The sequence below is a fragment of the Trachypithecus francoisi genome, unplaced genomic scaffold (assembly GCF_009764315.1).
Source record: "Trachypithecus francoisi isolate TF-2019V2 unplaced genomic scaffold, Tfra_2.0 Lachesis_group5, whole genome shotgun sequence".
Taxonomy (NCBI): Eukaryota; Metazoa; Chordata; class Mammalia; order Primates; family Cercopithecidae; genus Trachypithecus; species Trachypithecus francoisi.
The window spans coordinates 64,737,155-64,761,005 of NW_022681470.1; the positions used below are offsets into that span (position 1 = coordinate 64,737,155).

The 23,851-nt window shown below is 37.2% G+C and overlaps 1 protein-coding gene across 7 annotated transcripts in view; it reads right to left on the reverse strand.

Annotated features, from left to right (window-relative positions):
- Positions 1–1,458: 1,458 nt before the first annotated feature.
- The window catches only part of LOC117075396 (membrane cofactor protein), a 42,733-nt gene continuing 20,340 nt past the window's right edge, over positions 1,459–23,851 (reverse strand). For 4 of the 7 annotated variants that reach the window (XM_033197712.1, XM_033197710.1, XM_033197708.1 and 1 more), the window contains 4 exons: positions 13,264–13,302; positions 11,476–11,511; positions 10,896–10,959; positions 1,459–3,415 (listed from right to left, as the gene is read on the reverse strand). In XM_033197712.1, coding sequence (XP_033053603.1) covers positions 3,343–3,415; positions 10,896–10,959; positions 11,476–11,511; positions 13,264–13,302 — 212 coding nt within the window. In that variant the 3' untranslated portion in view covers positions 1,459–3,342. Of the gene's footprint in view, positions 3,416–6,557; positions 6,651–10,895; positions 10,960–11,475; positions 11,512–13,263; positions 13,303–23,851 lie in introns of all 7 variants that reach the window. The other 3 variants (XM_033197714.1, XM_033197711.1, XM_033197709.1) reach the window with 1 other exon arrangement.

Consider the following 23,851-nt stretch of genomic DNA (forward strand, 5'->3'; position numbering starts at 1 on the left):
CAAGGTCACATAAGATTTTCCAAAATGCTCTATTCACAGTCAATATAATTTTCAGGCTGGGTGCAGTGGCTCACGCCTGTAATCCCAGCACTTTGGGAGGCCAAGGTGGGCGGATCACCTGAGGTCGGGAGTTCAAGACCAGCCAGATCAACATGGAGAAATCCCATCTCTACTAAAAATACAAAATTAGCCAGATGTGGTGGCGCATGCCTGCCATCCCAGCTACTCAGGAGGCTGAGTCAGGAGAATCGCTTGAACCCGGGAGGCAGAGGTTGCAGTGAGCCAAGATTGTGCCATTGCACTCCAGCCTCAAATATATATATATATATACACACACACACAATTTTCACCTAGTGTTTTATTAAAGATTCAGTATTTTTATATTTATTTGAGACAGTGCTTCTGTATTTCTAAACCACAGATAGCCTTGTTCAGTTAGCCAAACGACAAAACCTTAATTCAAGTCTTCAATGAAATTTTCTGATTTAATAGGCTGAATTAAGAAAGCCATAATTTTCTTCTATAAGCCTTTAACTTCTATCTTTACAAGTTTATATAGAAAAATTGACTGTGGGGCTTGAGATTTACTAATGCATGGGTTTTCAACCTTAGCTGCACATTGGAATCATTTAGGATGCTTGGAAATCCCTACAGCCAAACCACATCCCAGATCGATTACACTGGAAATAGCTAGGGATGGGACCCAGGTGTCCGTAAATCTCCCCCAGTGATTGCAACGTGCAGCCACGGTTGAGAAACACTGAAGCCTGCTCTGAGAAATTTAGCAATCCGACTGAAATCTGCAGAGAGCGCAACAATGATTTTTGCAGAAACAACCAAATCCTATGAGTTACATAAATTTTCTATTTTGTTGGGACTTGGGTTTTTATTTAGCTCTACATATGCGTTCATGGGATGTAGAAGATACATCTTCTACTGGACACATATATATATAGATGCTTAAATGTGGCTATCCCAAGGTTAGGTAATAATAAAGACTATAAGAGCTGGGCAGAAATCAGGCAGTTTCATGAAGGGTAATATCTGAGCTGGGCCTTGGAAGATGCATAGGATCTCAACAGGACAGTGTGTTTCAAGCAACAGTGAACTAGGAATAGAGCAGAAAGCACAGGGGAAATGGTCAGGCTTGACTGAGAGTAGGTTATTTGAAGAAGTGCGATAGAAAAGGCTTGGGGAAGAAAGTTGGGATTTAATTGTAAAAGGTCTTCAAGTATCAGGCTAAGAAATGTGGACTTCATCCAGTAGATAATGTGATGTCACTGGATACCTCTGTGCAGTATCTATGTGATGGGTTGGGAGTGGAGAAACCTGGGGATACTTAAGGGTCTGAGCTAGGAGGGACAGGATGAATGGCTGTGGGAGTGGAATGGTTAGAAGATGGGCCCAATTAGAAACATACTTCAATTTGAGACAAAACCCAAATAACACATCATCATGAAACGTCTCCAAATGTACAATTTTATTTTAACAGATTTCAAGAGTCAATTTTTTTAAAAGTGAGCAATAAAGAACTTCTATAAATGAGACTTCTCATTTTATAGCAAATACTTTACAGCTTAAAAAATTTTCTTAAATTCATATACACTTCTTCCTGTCATTTAAACAAACTTCCAAAGAAAACTGGTCTCCATATATTTAAGTAACAAATTTGACAAAATACATATTTATACATAAATCTCTAATATAAATATTAAATTTGAAAAATCAAATGTGAAGCAGAAACTGCTATACAAGTATATTGTATAATATTTATTTTATACATTAAAGTATTTGAATATAACTTCAATTAGGTTTTAAAAAAACACCATTCCTTGCTTCTAAGTAATTGTGACATTCTTGAAAAGCATGTGACATGGGTATAAACTTCAACTCTGTGCTTACTTCAGAATTCCTGTTTGTTCTCCTCAAACTTTTATCTTCCTAAAGTATCTCGCCAGAGATTACAAAGGAAAGGAACATGTACACAGCACTATAAACATGTCTTTGGACAGTAAAACAGTATTTATTCTTCTACACTCTTGATTCCCCAATCATATCTTCCTCAAGGCAACATTTCTTTGGCCCAGTTTGTGCAACTAAACATAAAATTTCAAAACACAACTTTTAACAGTGTGATCTGAATTGGGAGTGGCAGTCCCTGCTTTTCGCTCACTGGCTTCTTTGAAAGAAACTGCTTGGCTAAGGGATTCAGTAGAGGGCTGAGATCTTCCTGAGTATAAAGTGCTACCTGAGCTATATTTACTTGTTTCATCCCTTGGTACAATCAACAGCAAACAGACAAAGTGAAGTTACCTTCTTGAGATACATGGCTTACTTTGTACCCTGCCTTTTAGGAGATGAGGTAAGACACATATATAGGTAAGAGGCTTCTACTAGCCAAGGCAATGTAAATGGACTAAGATTCTCACGTGACCTGAGGTTATCTGATGAATTTATTCTCTTCAAAACCACCTACTTTTAGATGGCATGTTTAACACCTCTCTTTATTTAAGGAGGGAAAGAAAAACACATGTAACCAGAATTCAGAGTGGGTTACTCAACCTAAGAGAACATATGGAGTTCTCTTTGGGAAAACCACAAGGCTACAGTGTTCACTTCACACCATGAAGTGGCACTCCTGTTACGGCTGTCAGAGTCCTCTCACTTCTTATGAAAGGATGCATCTGATTCTGAAATTACTGATATATGCGATCAGTTAGGGATGTTTTAAAAAGTGAAAACAAATGCCACACATACACTTTCTAGCTTTCTGAAATCACCAAACACATTACAAAAAATAGATAATTTACCCTATTAACTTTTAGAGAAGTTCCCAATAATATTCTTGGTTAAGGAAGTCAAGCTTGTGCATATTCCCAATTTTCAGTGTTCTTGTTTTTAATGCACAAGAGGCAAAGTAGTATACACATATTCGTAAGGGCTTTTTACAACGAACGATATGTAAAATACATTCTACAGTTGGTGAAAGAATGAATCTTAAGAATTGGCATTAATCTTTGAACAAAAAAGATTTCAAAGCCACTTTCTTTGACAATTTTATAAAAGACAGCACATCCCTGCTTTAATACAATCAGGCATGCTGTGCTGACTGGTCCAATAAATCTAAGTGTTATTTAAGGGAAAACAGGCAATCTGTTCATACCCAAATTCATACAAGTTTCCAAGAAGCATCAAAGCACGCTACCTACATTCAAGCCACACTGGAATGTGAGTTAAGCCACAGTTGCATTCATGAGAGTGAAACTAGAGAATAACAACTGGGTATCTGAAGATTTTAATAGAGTCAAAAGATGAACTAACAAACGAGGTTGTGGAATCCATTCATCCTCTCTGCTCTGCTGGAGGGGTTAATTTAGTCTGGTAAGTGGCATATTCAGCTCCACCATCTGCTTTCCTGCAAACCAAGGTATAAAGATCGTGTCAAAGATAAATATAATTAAGTACAGAAATTAAATTCCAGAAGCCTATTCAGAAAATGAACAATTAAAAAAATACTTTATACTACTGAGTCACTAACCTGGGAAATAAATTATTCTTTTAAAATAATTTCAAATGTTCAACTGGTCTCACTGTAAAAAAACCTTCCTTTGTCCCAGTCTTATATTTTTGATCCCCTCCAAAACAAGAAATAGAGCAATAGCATACAAAGTACTTAGTAACTATGTCCTCGTTTTGATGTAGGGTCAATGGGAAAGACTGGAGACAAACGCATGCTTTCCTGATCCCTCCATTTTAAAGCTGTAGCTCTGGCACAGTACCTTTAAAAAGATAGTGGTTCTAACTGTTCAAGTATGTGATGCCTCATCTACGCCTCACTGTCAAGAAAATCATGTATTCCGCTAAGAGTCTCCTAAATAACAAAAGTTTATGTCACACTTTTAGTATAACAACAGACATCTTTGTGAAACTTATTATTCTAGTCTAGTGCTGGCCAAAGATAGATGATGCCAGTCATGCGCGTAATTAAACATTTTCCAGAAGCCACGTTTAAAAACACAAATAGGCAAAAATAATTTTATTTTCTTTAACTCAGTATAACCAAAATATTGGGATGTATTTTACATTTTTTTTGTGCTTAGTCTTTGAAATCCAGTGTGTGTTTGCAGCATACCTGACATTGGGCTAGCCACTTTGGAAGTCCTTAGCAGTCACACATGGCTATTGAATATTGAACTGGACAGCACAGCTCTGGTACCTCCCTGCCTTAGTAAATTGACTTTAATAGAAAAACGAAAACCAAATTTGGACCAGTCATTATTTACTAGTATGTGTGCCACAGCAAACACATTGCCTTTCCAATGTCACAGCTAAGCATGTTAATTTTGGATACTTTAATAACCCATGTATGCCTAGTGTTCCATTATTGGAACACTAAGCATGTGGAATTTATCTCCTACTGCTCAAGGTCATCGCCAGGGTCTGACGGCAAACATTCAAAAACTTGCAACCTCAGGCATAAATGGGTTTGTTCCTCTTTGTTGGGGAGGCTATCATTATGGTTCTCCACTGTGTCATTACTATACTTACAGTATTGCAGTTCCCTAAGGACTGTTGTGATGACAGACTTAATGGTTTGACCGGTCACTGAATTCTCCAAGACCACTATATTTTTCTTTTCTTTTCTTATTTTTGAGACAGACTCTTGCTCTGTCGCCCAGGCTGGAGTGCTGTGTGCTGTGATCTTGGCTCAATGCAACCTCCTCCTCCCAGGTTCAAGCAATTCTTGTGCCTCAGCCTCCTGAGTAGCTGGGATTACAGGCATACACTACCATGCCCAGCTAACTTTTGTATTTTTAGTAGAGACAGGGTTTCACCATATTGGCCAAGCTGGTCTCACACCTTAAGTGATCCGCCTGCCTTGGCCTCCCAAAGTGCTGGGATTATAGGTGTGAGCCACCGCACCCAGCCACCACTATATTTTTCTAAGTAAATATTTTTTTCCCATAGTAGTAGAATCTCTTTCTTTAAATACAATTTTAAATAGAAACCCAATTGCCAAAGATAAAAGGCATTAACATAAATTTAAAGAAACATTTATTGGATATAACAATGAAACTATTTTGAAGATAGCAAAATATTAACTACTGCATTCATTAAATTATCTTCAAATGTTTACAGATATCCTGAAGCTCAGAAAGAGTCTAAAAACTATTTTCGTAGTTGGCTTTAGCCTCAAAAGTGTCCTAAGAGACTAAGAAGAGCTAGTAGGCTCCCCTTGTCCACGGTTTCACTTTGCATGGTTTCAGTTACCCATAATCAAATACAGTCAAAAAATATTAAATGGAAAATTACAGAACTACATTTTAGATTGTGTGCCATTCTCAGTGTCATGATGAAATCTCACACTGTCCCACTCCATCCCTCCCAGATATAAATCATCCCTTCATCCACCATACCCACGCTATGGACACTATGTGCCTGTTATTCAATAGCTGTCTTCGTTATCAGACTGACTGTCACAGTATCACAGTACCTGTGGTTAGGTAACCCTTATTTTACTTACTGGCCCCAGAACACAACAGTAGTGGTGCTGGCATATTTTTATAATTGTTGGATATTAGTTATTGCTGTTAATCTCCTACTGTGCCTAATTTATAAATTAAATGATCATAGGTATATATGTGTAAAAGAAAACAGTATATATAAGGTTTAGTACTATCCCAGGTTTCAGGCAACCACTAGAGATATCCCCCATGGATAAGGAGGAACTACTGTATATAGGACTGCGTAGGCCCAGACTGCCAATTCTGGTTAGTATGTTTCGTCTTTCGCTTTCCCCGTGATCAAAGACACCACTTTGCTTTTACTAAGAAATTGTCCTTCCAACTGGCCTTGTAGATCCTGCTCCCAAACTTTTGATTATAACCTAGGGTAGGGCCTCACATTATAAGAGGTGGGATATGTATCTTCCTCTCTTCCCAGCTCGGCAGACACACATTCTAACACAAACAGAGGAATAGTTCCAATTCAGTTCGAAGACAGAAGGTGGACAGGGTCCAAGGGTTTAAGGCAATACAATCCATTTGAGGACTTTTTTTGTTTCCTTTTATATGCTAAAAATATCCAGCCCAGGGAAACTGATAAAATATCTTTACAGAGTTATTTATACGTTGGAATTGAATAAATTTACAAAACTAAGTAAAATATATTTTGGTTTCTATAAAAGGGCATTTTTCTTCCTTGTACTTAAAATGAGTTGACTCTGTGGTTATTTCCCAGTGGGCTCATACATTCTTACTTTTGGATTCACAGCTGTTTTACAAGGTAGAAGAAGTGAAATAGTCTGATAAAAGGACTAGGGGAACATAACTCTATTTAAAGCCTGCGTCAAAGCAAAAGCCTGTCAGTACACATTATGTTTTCAAAGGGAATGGTATAAGAAAATATCAATAATGTAGCAAAGGGAACAGGAATGTAAATTTCCTCTTTGATATTTACTGCCAATATCTCTTTGCTCAGGTTATTGATATCTATATATCCACTGAATATTTTTCAAAAGCAAGGACATCTGAAAATAAACAACAGAAAACAGATACCTTTTAATGATAAAAGCAAACCTTTCTCTCATCTCTTCTTCTCAGAGAGAAGTAAATTTTACTTCTCTGTGGGTCTCATCAGTTAGGTATGTGCTGAACAGAGGAAGGGAAAAGGGCTGAATAAAATAGTGACTTCAAAAAGAAACAAGAGTAGCATAACAAGTGGAATAAAATCCAGTGTAAGAGAATAACAGGAAAGCTGAGAATTAGGTTCATAACTTAAGACATTCTCATTCTCACTGAAGGAGTGGAAACATGAATTTTGTGCTAGAAGCTACTTGAACTTTGAAGTCATATAGATCATCCAGCAGATAAACAGACTGGAAATTCCTGTTTAATATGTTCATCTTTGAAGCTATTTTGCATGAAGTGAATCATGTCAAAATGTTTTCAAGGAATAACAGATTGTTGGGGAGAAATGGTACTGGTCTCTAGCACTCTTGAATTTTTTTTTTTTTTTTTTTCAAGAGACAGCATCTCACTATGTTGCCCAGGCTGGTCTCAAACTCCTGAGCTCAAGCCATCGGCCTGCCTCAGCCTCACAAAGTTGCTGGAATTACAGGTGTGAGCCACCAAACCTGGCCTAATACCCTCAATTTTGAGGGAATACATTGAGTATGTATCAAATCCATGTAATATTATCTTAGAAATCAACTTTATGACATCATGTATTTGCAGATGTCTCTGGACTTTTGCATTAAGCAGTTTCTTCTTGTGGCATATCTGTTTTCAACAGATGAGGGGATATCCTTGCAAAACTTCATATTACATGGCGTCTCATATTTCTGAGATGGATCTAATTTTGTATGGATGCTTTCTAAACTAATTACAAAACATTTTTGTAGTTGCTCAAAAATTTTTGAAGGGTTATATGCTCAAGAATTTGAGGGCCAACTAGAAAAACATTTAAGTTAATTTGATCCTTTTTTTTGTCCCATGTCACTATATGCCCCAATTACCTGAACTGACTGCTATTTTTAATAAAGTAATTGCGTCAGTCAATATTAATGTAACATTAAAAGTCAGTTTAGATTATACAAAATAATACCATTAATGGTAAAAAGGAAAAACTATTTGTCATAGGTAATAAATATAAAAATTATGCAAATAACTTTCAGTAACTTAGCCAAACTGTCACTTATCCAGGGATGCTTAGAGTTTAAAAAAAAATGCATTAAAAAAAATCATTACAAGTAATGAAAATATTTATGTAAACAAAAGGCATCTCTTGTTCAGAAGCACAGTCATGCCATGCAATACAGGACTCAAGCAGTAGCAAAGACAGAGCTGTGGCTTCCAAGACTAAAAAGTATGGTAGAAGAATTAGTAAAGAAAGGAAATGTGAATGGAGAGGGAAGGAGCATGTGGATGGGACTGTTTCGGACCCATCGGTATCCTATACTGTTCTTAGCTGAGAGCTATGAAACAGAAAAGTGGCAGAATAATCTTTTGGCCATTTTTCATCAAGTAATGTAAATGATGTTGGATCATCCAACATCTTAAAATGACTATTTACACTGTTTTTGTATTTTGAGGTGAAGGCTGCAGAAGAGTAATTAGGTTCCCAAATCATCATAAATACCAGTTTACAACAAATACATTTTGGGCCAGGCCTTAACAGCAATTTGAGATTATTTGTGTCTGCTAGCCTGCCTCCAGTTACCCCCGGAAGTGAAGAAGTAACTCCAGACATTTTATAGTCTTTATAAGAAGTTTCTAAGGCCACAACAGCCAATCTGGGGGGACAAGATTATGGACATTAAACGGTGCAAAGAAAATAATGGAAATCTTTATGTTTTTTAAGAGTTAAAAAAGGTAAGAAAAGCCAAGTACTATATATTACCCCATAGCCTTTTTGGATGAGGAATCTTAAAAACTTCAATTATCTTAAATATTAGAAAAATTTGCCAATAAGCTTCATAGTGTTTCTTCAGACTTCAACAATATGGGCACATCAGTAGTGGCCAATACCCTGGTCAGTGTAGTCCAGGCACAGCAGCAGCATCAGTGCTGGGAGCTCACTAGACAGGCAGGGTCTCAGGCTCCACTCCAAACCCAATGAATCAGAATCTGTACTTTAACAGATTTCCAGGTGATTAAAGTCAGAGAAGCACTGCTCATTGCTCAGAGAAGCATTGCACATTAAAGTCAGATAAGCATTGCTCTAGACTCTGAAGAAAGATAAACCACCCTCACATTCAATTCAGCTATCAAAATAACATGGAACTACAAAATAATAGATCCATAAAGAGAGCCTAGCTTTGGATTCGGCCATTACATATTATGCTGAATTTCCAGTTGAATATGTTCCTGTCATAAAAAGGGCAACATCTATTCTAAAAGATTCCCATGCAGTTTATATTTTAAAGTTCAAAGGCAATTATGAGTTTCCTCTCTCACACCATGTTCTGGACTATTTTTCCTCAAGTTGTGCTACTATTTACAGGATTAATTATGTTGCATTGGCTAAAGATACCATACCTTCCCAAAATATTTTAAAATTTTAATGATGGCAATTGTTGGTTGGACCCTATGCTGTAAAATAATGGGCTTTTAAAAAATCACTGGACAAATTAATTTTGGAATCTCAGTTCACTATTGCTACTGAACCTTTAATTTGGGAGTATAATAGATAACTATTCAGCTTTAAAAGACTCATTAAGGCCAGGTGCGGTGGCTCATGCCTGTAATCCCAGCACCTTGGGAGGCTGAGGTGGGCAGATTATCTGAGGTCAGGAGTTCAAGACCAGCCTGGCCAACATGGTTAAACCCCAGCCTCTAGTTCAGGTACAACAAATTAGCTGGTGGTGGTGGTGCACAACAGGAATCCCAGCTACTCGGGAGCTGAGGCACAGAATCTCTTGAACCCGGGAGGCCAAGGTTGCAGTGAGCTGAGATTGCGCCATTGCACTCCAGCCTGGGTGACAGAGTGAGACTCCGTCAAAAAAGCAAAACTAAACTAAACAAAACAAACCCATTAACTGCGAGCTAGAGAGAGTTTGATTAATACTTGTTAAGGAACCTTTAAAAATTCTGATGCAGTGATATTTTAAACAAAGAAGGAAAATGAATAGACTGTGACTTTGTTTTGTTTTCTTTAGAACTTATTTCTACACAAACCTTATGGATTTGTAAAAAATATTGCATTGATAATATTTTGTACTCACATTGTTGTAGATATGTAACTTTTAAAATATACAACTGATAGATAAATCAAATATGCATATTGTGTTCCATAAATACAAGATTTAAGATTCAAGTGAAGGGATTATGGGTATTTAAAAAGATAACCAAGTAATATGAAAAAAGTTTGAGTTCCTGATGAGAAAAGAATGTACTTTTATGACTTAGCCCAAACCTGATGATCAGTATAAAAGGAATATATAATATAAAACCATGAGTACCAAAAATCTTAAAATTATTAGGTTTGATTTCAAAGCTATTTCTAAAACTTATGGGGGAAAACATTTTTTTAAAATCAATAAAAATTAATATTATCTTTCAGAAATGTCAAAGCACCTAATCTTAGTCTATGTTCCAGGATTCATTCTAAGTCTTTTGTTAAATTGTAAGCTCTTTAACTAAAATTTGAGTTTGATGTTTAAAAACCCTGTTTTCTTTAGAAGATATGTACTTGTACATTTTTCTTCTATTCTAAAGCCCACTCACTTTTTACATTTTTATATATTAAAAGACACACAGTTAATTGAGGTACCTTATAAATTTAACCCCTCTCAGCAACTTTAACTTTAACCTGCAATCTGGTAAATTCAAAGAACATAAGAGGGAAATCGGACAGTGTTGTTTTGAATCTCCCAGTTTAACATGTATAAATAACAACTTTAAATGAAAAAACACCAAATTGGGTATTTAAATGAGATGCCTACATAGCTTCTTGCAACTAGCTAAGCTATATAGACAAGTGGAAACTTTCATTATAAAAATTCCAGTGAATACAACTGTCAAAGTCTCCACAGTGAAATACTTTAAATTTAATTTTAGCCACTAGTGCAATTTTGGAAATAGGGAATAGGGTAGAGAAGGCCTCATAGTGAGTGGTCCATGATTTGCTAAATAACTTAAACCTCAAATCCAAGAGAAATTTTTCTTAAAGTCATAATAGCTGTAGGAACTCTGCACAGATGTTTTTATGTTGTAGTGATGTTAGAAGTAGCTGAAAATATTTTTAGCAAAGAAATGCAATTGGTAGGACACACTAATGCAGGAATTAAAAAAAAAAAAAGATAGCATGCAATACAGATTACAAACTTAAGCTGCACAAAAGCATGTTAAGTATAAGAAGGACCAAGAAATTAGAAGAAACATGCTTTAATTTACCCTTTCTTCTTCCTCCCTTGAAGAAATCTGTACAGGGCAACACAAATTACTGCAACTGCAACAACTACAAGAAATCAGGAAACAAATGACATATAATTCTGAAAACTAATCATCAAGATTCAAAATCTAGCAGAAGAAATAAATGTTGGTTACATTTCAGTTGTCAAATGTTATTTTATTTAAGCACCTACACATTTATATTCCATCCAGACTCTTTGCTATCTAAATCCAACTCCCCATAATCACTTACACAGTCCATAGTAAGTCAGAGAAAAGTCCTTGCTTAATTTAGAAAACTATCAAAAGCACATTTGGGAAGCCAACTAGTGTTACTGATCATCTTGAGAAAATATGTATTACTTAGGCTTTGTTACTAAGTGGATATACAGAATATAACAGAATATAAAATCACTAACACAAGGGAGGTAGTAAGTATATCAAATAAAAGGTCAGGTTTTCCTAAATTGGTTTAACCAATTTACAAGCTGAAAAAACTATAGAAACTGGAAAACTATTTTTAAAATGCATGTCTTCACAATAATTTTTTGATTTAAGTGGTGTCAAAATTTGTGATACTTACCTATGACAATAACAATCAGAGCAATGACCCAATCATCTGAGAAAGAAAACAGTTCAAAGATGTTGAACACATGGATCTCCAGACAGCATTTATTTCAATCAGATCATCTAAACACTTGATATGGTTTGGCTGTGTCCCCACCCAAATCTCATCTTGAATCGCAATTCCCGTAATCCCCATGTGTTGTGGGAGAGTCCCCATGAGAGGTAACTGAATCAAGGAGGCAGTTTCCCCCATGCTATTCTCGTGATAGTAAGTTCTCACTAGATCTGATGGTTTTATAAGCGGCTTCCTCCTTCACTTGGTTCTCATACTTCTCCTTCCTGCCATCATGTGAAGAAGAATGTGTTTGCTTCCCCTTCCTCCATGATTATAAGCTTCCTGGGGCCTCCTCAGCCCTGCAGAACTGTGAGTCGGTTAAATCTCTTTCCTTTATAAATTACTCAATCTTAGACAGTTCCTTACAACAGCATTGAGAATGAACTAATACAAGACTACAGAGGGAAAAAAAAATTTTTTTATATAGTTTTAGCATGACTGCTAGGGCATCCAGGTCATTTTGACCATAGAACCCTTCTAACCAGTTTCCAGGTTAAGGGTTCCACTTGTGAAACTCTTAATGGGAACTTCATTTATCATTGTTTTTCTCTATAGCTACCACATCAGGTTATTTAGTGGTAAAGTTATTAGAATTCACTACATTAGAGGAAAATGAGTTTTGAAAAGTATTATCCCATGAGAGTTGGTTTAGTTCAATAGTCATTCTGTCATTTCTTATTATTTTGGTAGACATTTAATTTGTATTTTTTTCTCCAAAAGTGGATTTGTAGAGTGAGGCATAGATAAATTTCTATCATTCTATATCACCCAGATGGTATTTATAGAGTCTTCACAAATAATACTTTATCTTATCAATCCCCTTCCCACCCTCTCTACTTCTGTACTCTGCCCTGCCCCAAAATGAAGACATAGTCCTAAATACCAATAGGATTCCCATAATAAATGAAACACCAGGGCACATGGATAAAAAATATACAGAGAAACCTGAGCATACATTTTTGAGTAGAGAACACAAAATCCTATAAAATCTTAATTTTTAGAAATGTTTCTGTCTATAGTACCTTTGCTTCTAAACTGCCATTACTTTTATTAAATTGCTGTAAGTCAAAGCATCAAGTGCTGTGTTCAACTCTGCTCTTCTCATCTCATAAACAGTTATCCAGCATTTAATGGTTTAAGATGGCAATAAATTTACTGGCACAATGACACCTGGACGACAGATTTTGAAGGTAAGGCAAATACTAAAAAACAAGCCTAAGGTCCATTACATAAAATGATTAACCATTATTATTAAACTAGGCTAAGAAATGAAAGGTAATAGATTTTTGTTTTTACTAATTAAGAAATCTTTATGTTTCATCGTCTTATATCACAGCTGTACTTCAGCATTTTTTTTAACATGCATTGTGTAAACTGCATGAGCCTACATCAAGTGCGTTAAATCAGCTTGTTACAGAAAAAATAAACCCAACTTAGATTACTTTAAGGTTCATGTAATATAAGATATGAATAGAAAGAAAATTTATCTACAGATTACCATCACAAAATAACAATATAATGTGGAAAGAAAATTGTGTTTTATATATTTTAACCTACATACAAACACAGCATTTAAGAAAGTTACCTTACCCTACCAAGGATCCTGTTTGGGCACCTCATAAAAACTGTAATTACTGACACATTTCTACACATACTACCACTTATATTTGTCATGATAGCTATACCAACCCAAACTGTCAAGTATTCCTTCATCAGGTTTGGGATATCCTAGGAAAAAGAAGAAATATAGATTAAATTTAAAAAAAGAAAGAATTAAATAAATCTTAAAATCCTTTAAATTCATAGGGTGATCTTTTTTCACCTTTGTAGAAAATCCCTTAAACATAATTTTCCTTATAAACTATATTAATGTTTCTCAAAGTAGTATCAAAAATTTATAAACTTATATTTAATGTCATAATCTTCCTTCTTCCTGCCCACTCACATTTCCTCTGACAATATTCTGTGGTTCAACATGCAAATTTATCTTTACCATATTCTCAAAATTAGTCTATAAATCCAGTGTGATTCTAATTAAAATTAAAAGATATAGGGATTAGCCAGGCGTGGTGGCTCATGCCTGTAATGCCAGCACTTTGGGAGGCTGAGGCGGGCAGATCACGAGGTCAGGAGTTCGAGACCATCCTGGCCAACATGGTGACACCCCGTCTCTATTAAAAAAAAAAAATACAAAAATTAGCTGGGTGTGGTAGTGCGTGCCTGTAATCCCAGCTACTCAGGAGGCTGAGGCAGGAGAATCTCTTGAACCCAGGAGGCAGAGGTTGCAGTGAGCCGAGATAGTGCCACTGCACTCCAGCCTGGCAACAGAGCGAGATTCTGTCTCAAAAAAAAAGAAAAAAAAAAAAGAGGGATTAATAAAAATAAATGCTTTAGAGTTGACCTGAAATGGAAGGAAACTTCCTCAACATAATAAAGGCCATATATTAAAAACCCACAGTTAACATCATACTCAATGTTAAATGAATGAAGGCTTTTTCCCTAAGATCAGGAACAAGACAGGGTGTCCATGTTTGCCACTTCTATCTGACATAGGACTGAAAGTTCTAACCAGAGCAATTAGGTAAGAAAAAGGAATTCAAATTAGAAAGGAAGAAATAAAATTCGCTCTGTTTGCAGATGACATAATCTTTTATTTAGAAAACCCTAAGGATCCTACATATACATACACATGCAAAAATCTCTTAGAACTAATAAATGAATTCAGTCAAGTGGCAGGTTACAAAATCAACACACAAAACTCAGTTGTACTTCTATACACTAACAATGAATAATCTGAAAAGGAATTTTAAAAAATATCATTTGTAATAGTATCAAAAAGAATAAAATACTTAGGAACAAACTAAGGAGGTGAAAGACTTGTACACTGAAAACTACAAAACTGCTAAAAAAAAAATTAAAGATATAAATAAATGGAAAGACACTTGTGTTTATGGATTGGAAAAATTTAGTATTTTTAAACTGTTAATACTATACAAAGCAATCTTCAGATTCAGTGCAACCCCTATGAAAATCCTGATGATGGCATTTTTTGTTTGTTTCTGAATAGAAAAATCCATTCTAAAATACATATGAAATCTCAAGGGACCACAAATAGCCAAAACAATCCTGGAAACAAAGAGCAAAGTTGAGAAGGCTCACACTTTCTGATTCCAAAACTATAATAATCAAAACAATGGTAATGCCAAAAAGGCAAACATACAGACCAATGGAATAGAACAGAGACCTCGGAAATAAACCCCTGCATATATGGTCAAATGGTTTTCAACAAGACTGACAAAGAACAGTCAAATGGGGAAAGGACAGTCTCTTCTACAAATGGTGCTGGTAAAACTGGATATCCACATGCAAAAAAAGTGAAGCTGGACCCTTATCATATACAAACATAAACTCAAAATAGATCAGAGACCTAAACATAAGAGGTAAAACTATAAAACTCTTAGAAGAAAACAGAGGAAATGCTTCTTGACATTGGATCTGGCTATGATTTCTTGGATGTAACTCCAAAAGCCCAGGCAAGACAAAAAAAAAAAAAACATTGCTTTTCATCAATTAAAAGCAAATTTTGTGCATCAAATGACACTATCAACAGAGTGAAAAGGCAACCCACAGAATGGGAGGAAATATTTGTAAATCATATATTTGGTAAGGGAGTAATATCCAAAACATATAAATAACTCCTAAAACTCAGTAACAAATATCAACACAACTTGAAAATGGGCAAAAGACTTAAAAAGATATTTCTCTAAAGAAGATATACAAATGACCAATAAGCACATGAAAAGATTCTCAACATATTTCTAATTATTAAGGAAATGCATATCTAGTATGCATATCTACCTCATATCTATTAGGAGGGTCTATGGTTTGAATGTCCCCTTAAAAACTCATGATGAAATTTAATTGTCAGTGTAATGTTATTGGGGTGGCACCTTTAAGAGGTGTTTAGGTTATTATGGCTCTGTCCTCATGAATGGACTAATGTCATTATTGCAGGGGTGTGTTTGTTATTTTAGGGCATGGCTTTGTCCCTCTTACCCTCTCCTTCACCGTCTCTTTTCCCTTCCACCATGTGATGCCTTCCATCATATTATGACAAAGCAAGAGGGCCCTCACAGATGCCCATGCCTTGATATTAGACTTCTCAGCCTCCAGAACTGTAAGAAATAAATTTCTGTTCATTATCAGTTACTCAGTCTGTGGTATTCTGTTATCACAGTACAAAACAGACTAAGACACTTGGCTATTACTAAAAAAAAATTTAATAAGTGTTGGTGGAGATGTGGAAAAACTGGAACCTTTGTTAAAGGTTCCCACTGCTGGTGAGAATGTAAAATGGTGCAGCCACTGTGGAAGACAGTATGCCAGTTCCTCAAAATATTAAAAATAGAATTCCCTTATGATCTAGCAATTCTACTCCCAGGTATATACCTAAAAGAAGTGAATACAGGAACTCAAACAGATATGTGTACACCTATGCTTATAATAGCATTATTCAAAATAGCCGAAAGGTAAAAACAAACCAACCCAAGTGTCTAGCAACAGATGAATGAATAAATGAAATACAGTATATACATATAATGGACTATTATTCAGCCATAAAAAGGAATGAAGTTCTGATTCATGTCACAAGATAGATCTAGGTGAACCTTAAAAACATTATGCTTAGTAAAAATCCTATTCAATGGTGCTGGGATAACTGGCTAGCCATATGCAGAAGATTGAAACTGGACCCCTTCCTTACACCATACACAAAAATCAACTCAAGATGGATTAAAGATTTACATGTAAAACCTAAAACTATAAAAACCCTGGAAGACAACCTAGGCAATATCGCTCTGGACATAAGAACTGACAAAGATTTCATGACAAAGACGCCAAAAACAATCGCAACACAAGCAAAAATTGACAAGTAGGACTGAAGTAAATTGAAGAGCTTCTGCATAGCAAAAGAAGCTATCAACAGAGTAAACAGACAACCTACAGAATGGGAGAAAATTTTTGCAAACTATGCATCTGACAAAGGTCTAATATTTAGCATTCATAGGAACTTAAACAAATTTACAAGAGACAACTCCATTAAAAAGTGGGCAAAGCACATGAACAGACACTTCTCAAAAGAAGACATATATGTGGTCAAAAAACATAGAAAAACAGCTCAATATCACGATCATTAGAGAAATGCAAATCAAAACCACAGTGAGATACCATTTTACACCAGTCAGAATGGCTATTATTAAAAAGTCAAAAAATAACAGATGCTGGTGAGGTTGTAAAGAAAAGGGAACACTTATATGCTGTTGGTGGGAGTGTAATTCAGTTCAACCATTGTGGGAAGCAGTATGGTGATTCCTCAAAGAGCTAAAATCAGAACTACCATTCAACCCAGCAATCTCATTACTGGGTATATACCCAGAGAAATATAAATCATTCTGCCATAAAGATACATGCATGTGAATGTTCACTGCAGCACTGCTCACAATAACAAGATAAGGAATCAACCTAAATGCCCATCAGTGACAGATTGGACAAATAAAATGTGGTACATATATACCATGGCATACTACACAGCCATAAAAAAGAATGCACACATCTTCAGCAGGAACGTGGGTGGAGCTGGAGGCTATCATCCTTATCAAACAAATGCAGAAACAGAAAACCAAATACTGCATGTTCTCACTTTTAAGTGGGAGCTAAATGGTAAGAACATATGAACACAAAGAAGGAAACAACAGACACTGGGGTATACTTGAGCGGGGAGGGTGGGAGTAGGAAGAAGAGCAGAAAAGATACCTATTGGGTACTAGGCTTAATACCTGGGTGATGAAATAATATGTACAACAAATCCCTGTGACACATTTACCTATGTAACAAACCTTCACATGTACCCCCAAATCTAAAATAAAACTTTTTAAAAAAAGATGTTGATGTACAAAGATAGATTTAAAAAGAAACCCTAAACTATTAACAGTGATTAACCTGGGTAATGAGTTAAAAATAAAACTAATCTTTTACTCTATATACTTTTGTAATGTTTGAAATTCTACAAAAGTATATTCATACACTATTCATGTAATTAAAAGTTATAAAAAGTAATCTATATCCAATAGTATAACAAGCTTAAAACTGACAAAACAAAAGAACCTCGAAAAAATTGTTCACTTCATATGAACAAAAGCCCTTTTAGGGCTTTAATTCAGAATGAGCTCTCAAAAATCACTAAGAAAAATATTTTAGAAACCTAACAGAAAAACAGACAAAGCACATGAATAAATAAATGTAGATCAAAAAAAGTTCAGCTTCACTGACAATTAAAGAAATGCAAATTGGTCAGGCATGGCGGGTCACACCTGTAATCCTAGCACTTTGGGAGGCTGAGGCAGGAGGATTGCTTAAGCCTAGGAGGTGGAGAAGAGACTTGGCAACACAGCAAAACCCTGTCTCTACAAAAAATACAAAAAAATTAGCTGGATGTGGTGGCATGTGCCTGTAGTTCCAGCTACCTGGGAGACTGAGGTGGAAGAATCACCTGAGCCCAGGAGGTTGAGGCTGCAGTGAGCTGTGGTTGCACCACTGCGCTCCAGCCTGGGCAACAAAGTGAGGACCCTGTCTCAAAACAACAAAAACAACTAAAAACCAACAACCAAGAAATGCAAATTAAAACAAGATGTTATTTTTCACCCATCATTTAAAAATTCTTAACATTTTTTTAGACACGTCTTGTTTTTAATTAAAAAAAGTTTTAAGAAAAAAAATTCTTGTCCAAGATGGCTGAATAGGAACAGCTCCAGTGTGCAGCTCCAGCGAGATTGATGCAGAAGACGGGTGATTTCTGCATTTCCAATTGAGGTACCTGGTTTGTCGCACTGGGACTGGTGGGACACTGAGTGCAGCCCAAGGACGGCAAGCTGAAGCAGGACGGGGCATCCCCTCACCCAGCAAGTGCAAGGGGTCGGGGGATTTCCCTTTCCTAGCCAAGGGAAGCCATGACAGACTGTACCTGGAGAAATGGTACACTCCAGACCAAATACTGCACTTTTCCCACAGTCTTAGCAACCAGCAGACCAGGAGATACCTTCCCGTGCATGGCTCAGTGGGTCCCACCCTCACGGAGCCTTGCTCACTGCTAGCGCAGCAGTCTGAGATCGACCTGCCAATGCTGCAGCTTGATGGGGGGAGGGATGTCGCCATTGCTGAGGCTTGAGTAGCTCACAGTGTAAACAAAGAGGCCTGGAAGCACGAACTGGGCAGAGCGCACTGCAGCTCAGTAAGGCTTACTGCCTCTATAGATTCCACCTCTGGGGGCAGGGCATGGTAGAACAAACAGCAGCAGACAGCTTCTGCAGACTTAAACGTCCCTGTCTGACAGCTCTGAAGAGAGCAGTGGTTCTCTGAACACAGTGTTCAAGCTTTGAGAATGGACAGACTGCCTCCTCAAGTGGGTCCCTGAACCCTGTGTAGCCTGATTGGGAAAGACCTCCCAGTAGGGGCTGACAGACACCTCAAACAGGTGGGTGCCCCTCTGGGATGAAGCTTCCAGAGGAAGGATCAGGCAGCAATATTTGTGGTTCTGCAGCCTCCACTGGTGATACCCACACAAACAGGGTCTGGAGTGGACCTCCAGCAAACTCCAACACACTTGCAGCTGAGGGATCTGACAGTTGGAAGGAAAACGAACAAGCAGAAAGGAATAGCATCAACATCAACAAAAAGGACATCCACACCAAAACCCCATCTGCAGGTCACCAACATCTAAGACCAAAGGTAGATAAAACCATAAAGATGACAGAAACCAGAGCAGAAAAGCTGAAAACTCCAAAAAACAGAGCGCCTCTTCTCCTCCAAAGGATCACAGCTCCTCACCAGCAAGGGAACAACACTGGATAGAGAATGAGTTTGAGGCCGGGCGCAGTGGCTCAAGCCTGTAATCCCAGCACTTTGGGAGGCCGAGACGGGCGGATCACGAGGTCAGGAGATCGAGACCATCCTGGCGAACACAGTGAAACCCCGTCTCTACTAAAAAATACAAAAAACTAGCCGGGCGAGGTGGCGGGCGCCTGTAGTCCCAGCTACTCGGGAGGCTGAGGCAGGAGAATGGCGTGAACCCGGGAGGCGGAGCTTGCAGTGAGCTGAGATCTGGCCACTGCACTCCAGCCTGCGTGACAGAGCGAGACTCCGTCTCAAAAAAAAAAAAAAAAAAAAAAGAGAGAATGAGTCTGATGAGCTGACAGAAGTAGGTTTCGGAAGGTTGGTAATAACAAACTTCTCCAAGCTAAAGGAGCATGTTCTAACCCATTGCAAGGAAGCTAAAAACCTTGAAAAAGGTTAGACAAATGGCTAAACTAGAATAAACAGTGTAGAGAAGACCTTAAATGACCTTATGGAAAACCACGGCACAAGAACTTTGTGACACATGCACAAGCTTCAATAGCTGATTCGATCAAGTGGAAGAAAGGGTATCAGTAATTGAAGATCAAATTAATGAAAAAAAAGCAAGACAAGATTAGAGAAAAAAGAGTGAAAAGAAAGAAACAAAGCCTCCAAGAAACATAGGACTATGTGAAAAGACCAAATCTATGTTTGATTGGTGTACCTGAAAGTGACGGGGAGAATGGAATCAAGTTAGAAAATACTCTTCAGGATATCATCCAGGAGAACTTCCCTAAACTAGCAAGGCAGGCCAACATTCAAATTCAGGAAATACAGAGAACACCACAAAGACACTCCTCGAGAAGTACAACCCCAATACACATAATCATCAGATTCACCAAGGCTGAAATGAAGGAAAAAATGCTAAGGACAGCCAGAAAGGTCGGGTTACCCACAGAGGGAAGCCCATCAGACTAACAGCAGATCTCTCGGCAGAAATCCTACAAGCCTTAAGAGAGTGGGGGTCAATATTCAACATTCTTAAAGAAAAGAATTTTCAATCCAGAATCTCATATCCAGCCAAACTAAGCTTCATAAGTGAAGGAGAAATAAAATAGTTTACAGACACGCAAATGCTGAGAGATTTTGTCACCACCAGGCCTATGGCCCTACAAGAGCTCCTGAAGGAAGCACTAAACATGGAAAGAAACAGCCAGTACCAGCCACTGCAAAAACATGCCAAATGGTAAAGACCATCGATGCTACAAAGAAACTGCATCAGTTAACGGGCAAAATAACCAGCTATCATCATAATGACAGGATCAAATTCAAATATAACACTATTAACCTTAAATGCAAATGGGCTAAATACCCCAATTAAAAGACACAGACTGGCAAATTCGATAGAGTCAAGACTCATCGGTGTGCTGTATTCAGGAGACCCATCTCACGTGCAAAGATGCACATAGGCTCAAAATAAAGGGATGGAGGAAGATCTACCAAGCAAATGGAAAATACAAAAGAAGGGGTTGCAATTCTAGTCTCTGATAAAACAGACTTTAAACCAACCAAGATCAAAAGAGACAAAGAAGGCCACTACATAATAGTAAAAGGATCAATTCACCAAGAAGAGCTAACTATCCTAAATATATATGCACCCAATACAGGAGCACCCAGATTCATAAAGCCGAGTCCTTAGAAACCTACAAAGAGACATAGACTCCCACACAATAATAATGGCAGACTTTAACACCCCACTGTCAATATTAGATCAATGAGACCGAAGGTTAACAAGGATATCCAGTACTTGAACTCAGCTATGGACCAAGCAGACCTAATAGACATCTACAGAACTCTCCACCCCAAATCAACAGAACATACATTCTTCTCAGCACCACATCACACTTATTCTAAAATTGACCACATAATTGGTAGTAAAACACTCCTCAGCAAACGTAAAAGAACAGAAATCACAACAAATTGTCTCTGACCACAGTGCAATCAAATTAGAACTCAGGATTAATAAACTCACTACATGGAAACTGAACAACCTGCTCCTGAATGACTACGGGGTAAATAAAGAAATGAAGTCTGAAATAAAGTTGTTCTTTGAAACCAACAAGAACAAAGACACAATGTACCCGAATTTCTGGGACACATTTAAAGCAGTGTGTAGAGGGAAATTTATAGCACTAAATGCCCATAAGAGAAAGCAGGAAAGATCTAAAATCAACTACCTAACATCACAATTAAAAGAACTAGAGAAGCAAGAGCAAATAAATTCAAAAGCTAACAGAAGGCAAGAAATAACTAAGATCAGAGCAGAACTGGAAGTAGAGACATAAAAAACCCTTCAAAAACTCAATGAATCCAGGAGCTGGTTTTTTGAAAAGATCAACAAAAATGACCGCTAGCAAGACTAATAAAGAAAAAAAGAAAGAACAATCAAATAGATGCAATAAAAAATGATAAAGGGGATATCACCACCGATCCCACATAAATACAAACTACCATCAGAGAATACTATAAACACCTCTATGCAAATAAACTAGAAAATCTAGAAGAAACGGATAAATTCCTGGACACATACACCCTCCTAAGACTAAACTAGGAAGAAGTTGAATCTCTGAATAGACCAATAACAGGTTCTGAAATTGAGGAAATAATAGCCTACCAACCAAAAAAAGTCCAGGACCAAACGGATTCACAGCTGAATTCCATCAGACGTAAAAAGAGAAGCTGGTACCATTCCTTCTGAAACTATTCCAATCAATAGAAAAAGAGGGAATCCTCCCTAACTCATTTTAGGAGGCTAGCATCATCCTGATACCAAAGCCTCGTAGAGACACAACAAAAAAAAGAGAATTTTAGGCCAATATCCCTGATGAACATCAATGCGAAAATCTTCAGCAAAATACTGGCAAACCGAATCCAGCAGCACGTCAAAAAGTTTATCCACCACGATCAAGTTGGCTTCATCCCTGGGATGCAAGGCTGGTTCAACATACTCAAATCAGTAAACGTAATCCATCACATAAACAGAACCAACAGAACCAACAACAAAAACGACACGACTATCTCAAAATATGCAGAAAAGGCCTTCGACAAAATTCAACAGCCCTTCATGTTTAAAAACTCTCAATAAACTAGGTATTGATAGAACATAGCTTAAAATAGTAAGAGCTATTTATGACAAATCCACAGCCAATATCATACCAAATGGGCAAAAACCGGAAGCATTCCCTTTGAAAACCGGCGCAAGACAAGGATTCCCTCTCTCACCACTCCTATTCAATATAGTGTTGGAAGTTCTGGCTAGGGCCATCAGGCAAGAGAAAGAAATAAAGGGTATTCAATTAGGAAAAGAGGAAGTCAAATTATCTATGTTTGCAGATGACATGATTATAAAATAGGAAAAGAGGAAGTCAAATTGTCTATGTTTGCAGATGACATGATTATAAAATAGGAAAAGAGGAAGTCAAATTGTCTATGTTTGCAGATGACATGATTGTATATTTAGAAAACCCCATCATCTCAGCCCAATATCTTCACAAGCTGATAAGCAACTTCAGCAAAGTCTCAGGATACAAAATCAATGTGCAAACATCACAAGCATTCCTATACACCAATAATAGACAAAGAGAGAGCCAAATAATGAGTGAACTCCCATTCACAGTTACTACAAAGAGAATAAAATACCTAGGAATCCAACTTATAAGGGATGTGAAGGACCTCTTCAAAGAGAACTACAAAACACTGCTCAACGGAATAGAAGAGGACACAAATGGAAGAATATTCCAATGCTCATTGATCGGAAGAATCAATATTGGGAAAATGGCCATACTGCCCAAGGTAATTTATAGATTCTCTGCCATCCACATCAAGCTACCACTGACTTTCTTCACAGAATTGGAAAAAAACTACTTTAAATTTCATAAGGAACCAAAAAAGAGTCCATATGGCCAAGACAATCCTAAGCAAAAAGAACAAAGCTGGAGGCATCACGCTACCTGACTTCAAACTATACTACAAGGCTACAGTAACCAAAACAGCATGCTACTGGTACCAAAACAGAGATGTAGACCAATGGAACAGAACAGAGCCCTCAGAAATAGTACCACACGTCTACAACCATCTGATCTTTGACAAACCTGACAAAAACAAGCAATGGGGAAAGGATTCCCTATTTAATAAATTGTGCTGGGAAAACTGGCTAGCCATATGTAGAAAGCTAAAACTGGATCCCTTCCTTATACCTTATACAAAAATTAACTTAAGATGGATTAAAGACTTAAATGTAAGACCTAACACCATAAAAACCCTAGAAGAAAACCTAGGCAATACCATTCAGGACACAGGAATGGGCAAAGACTTCATGACTAAAACACCA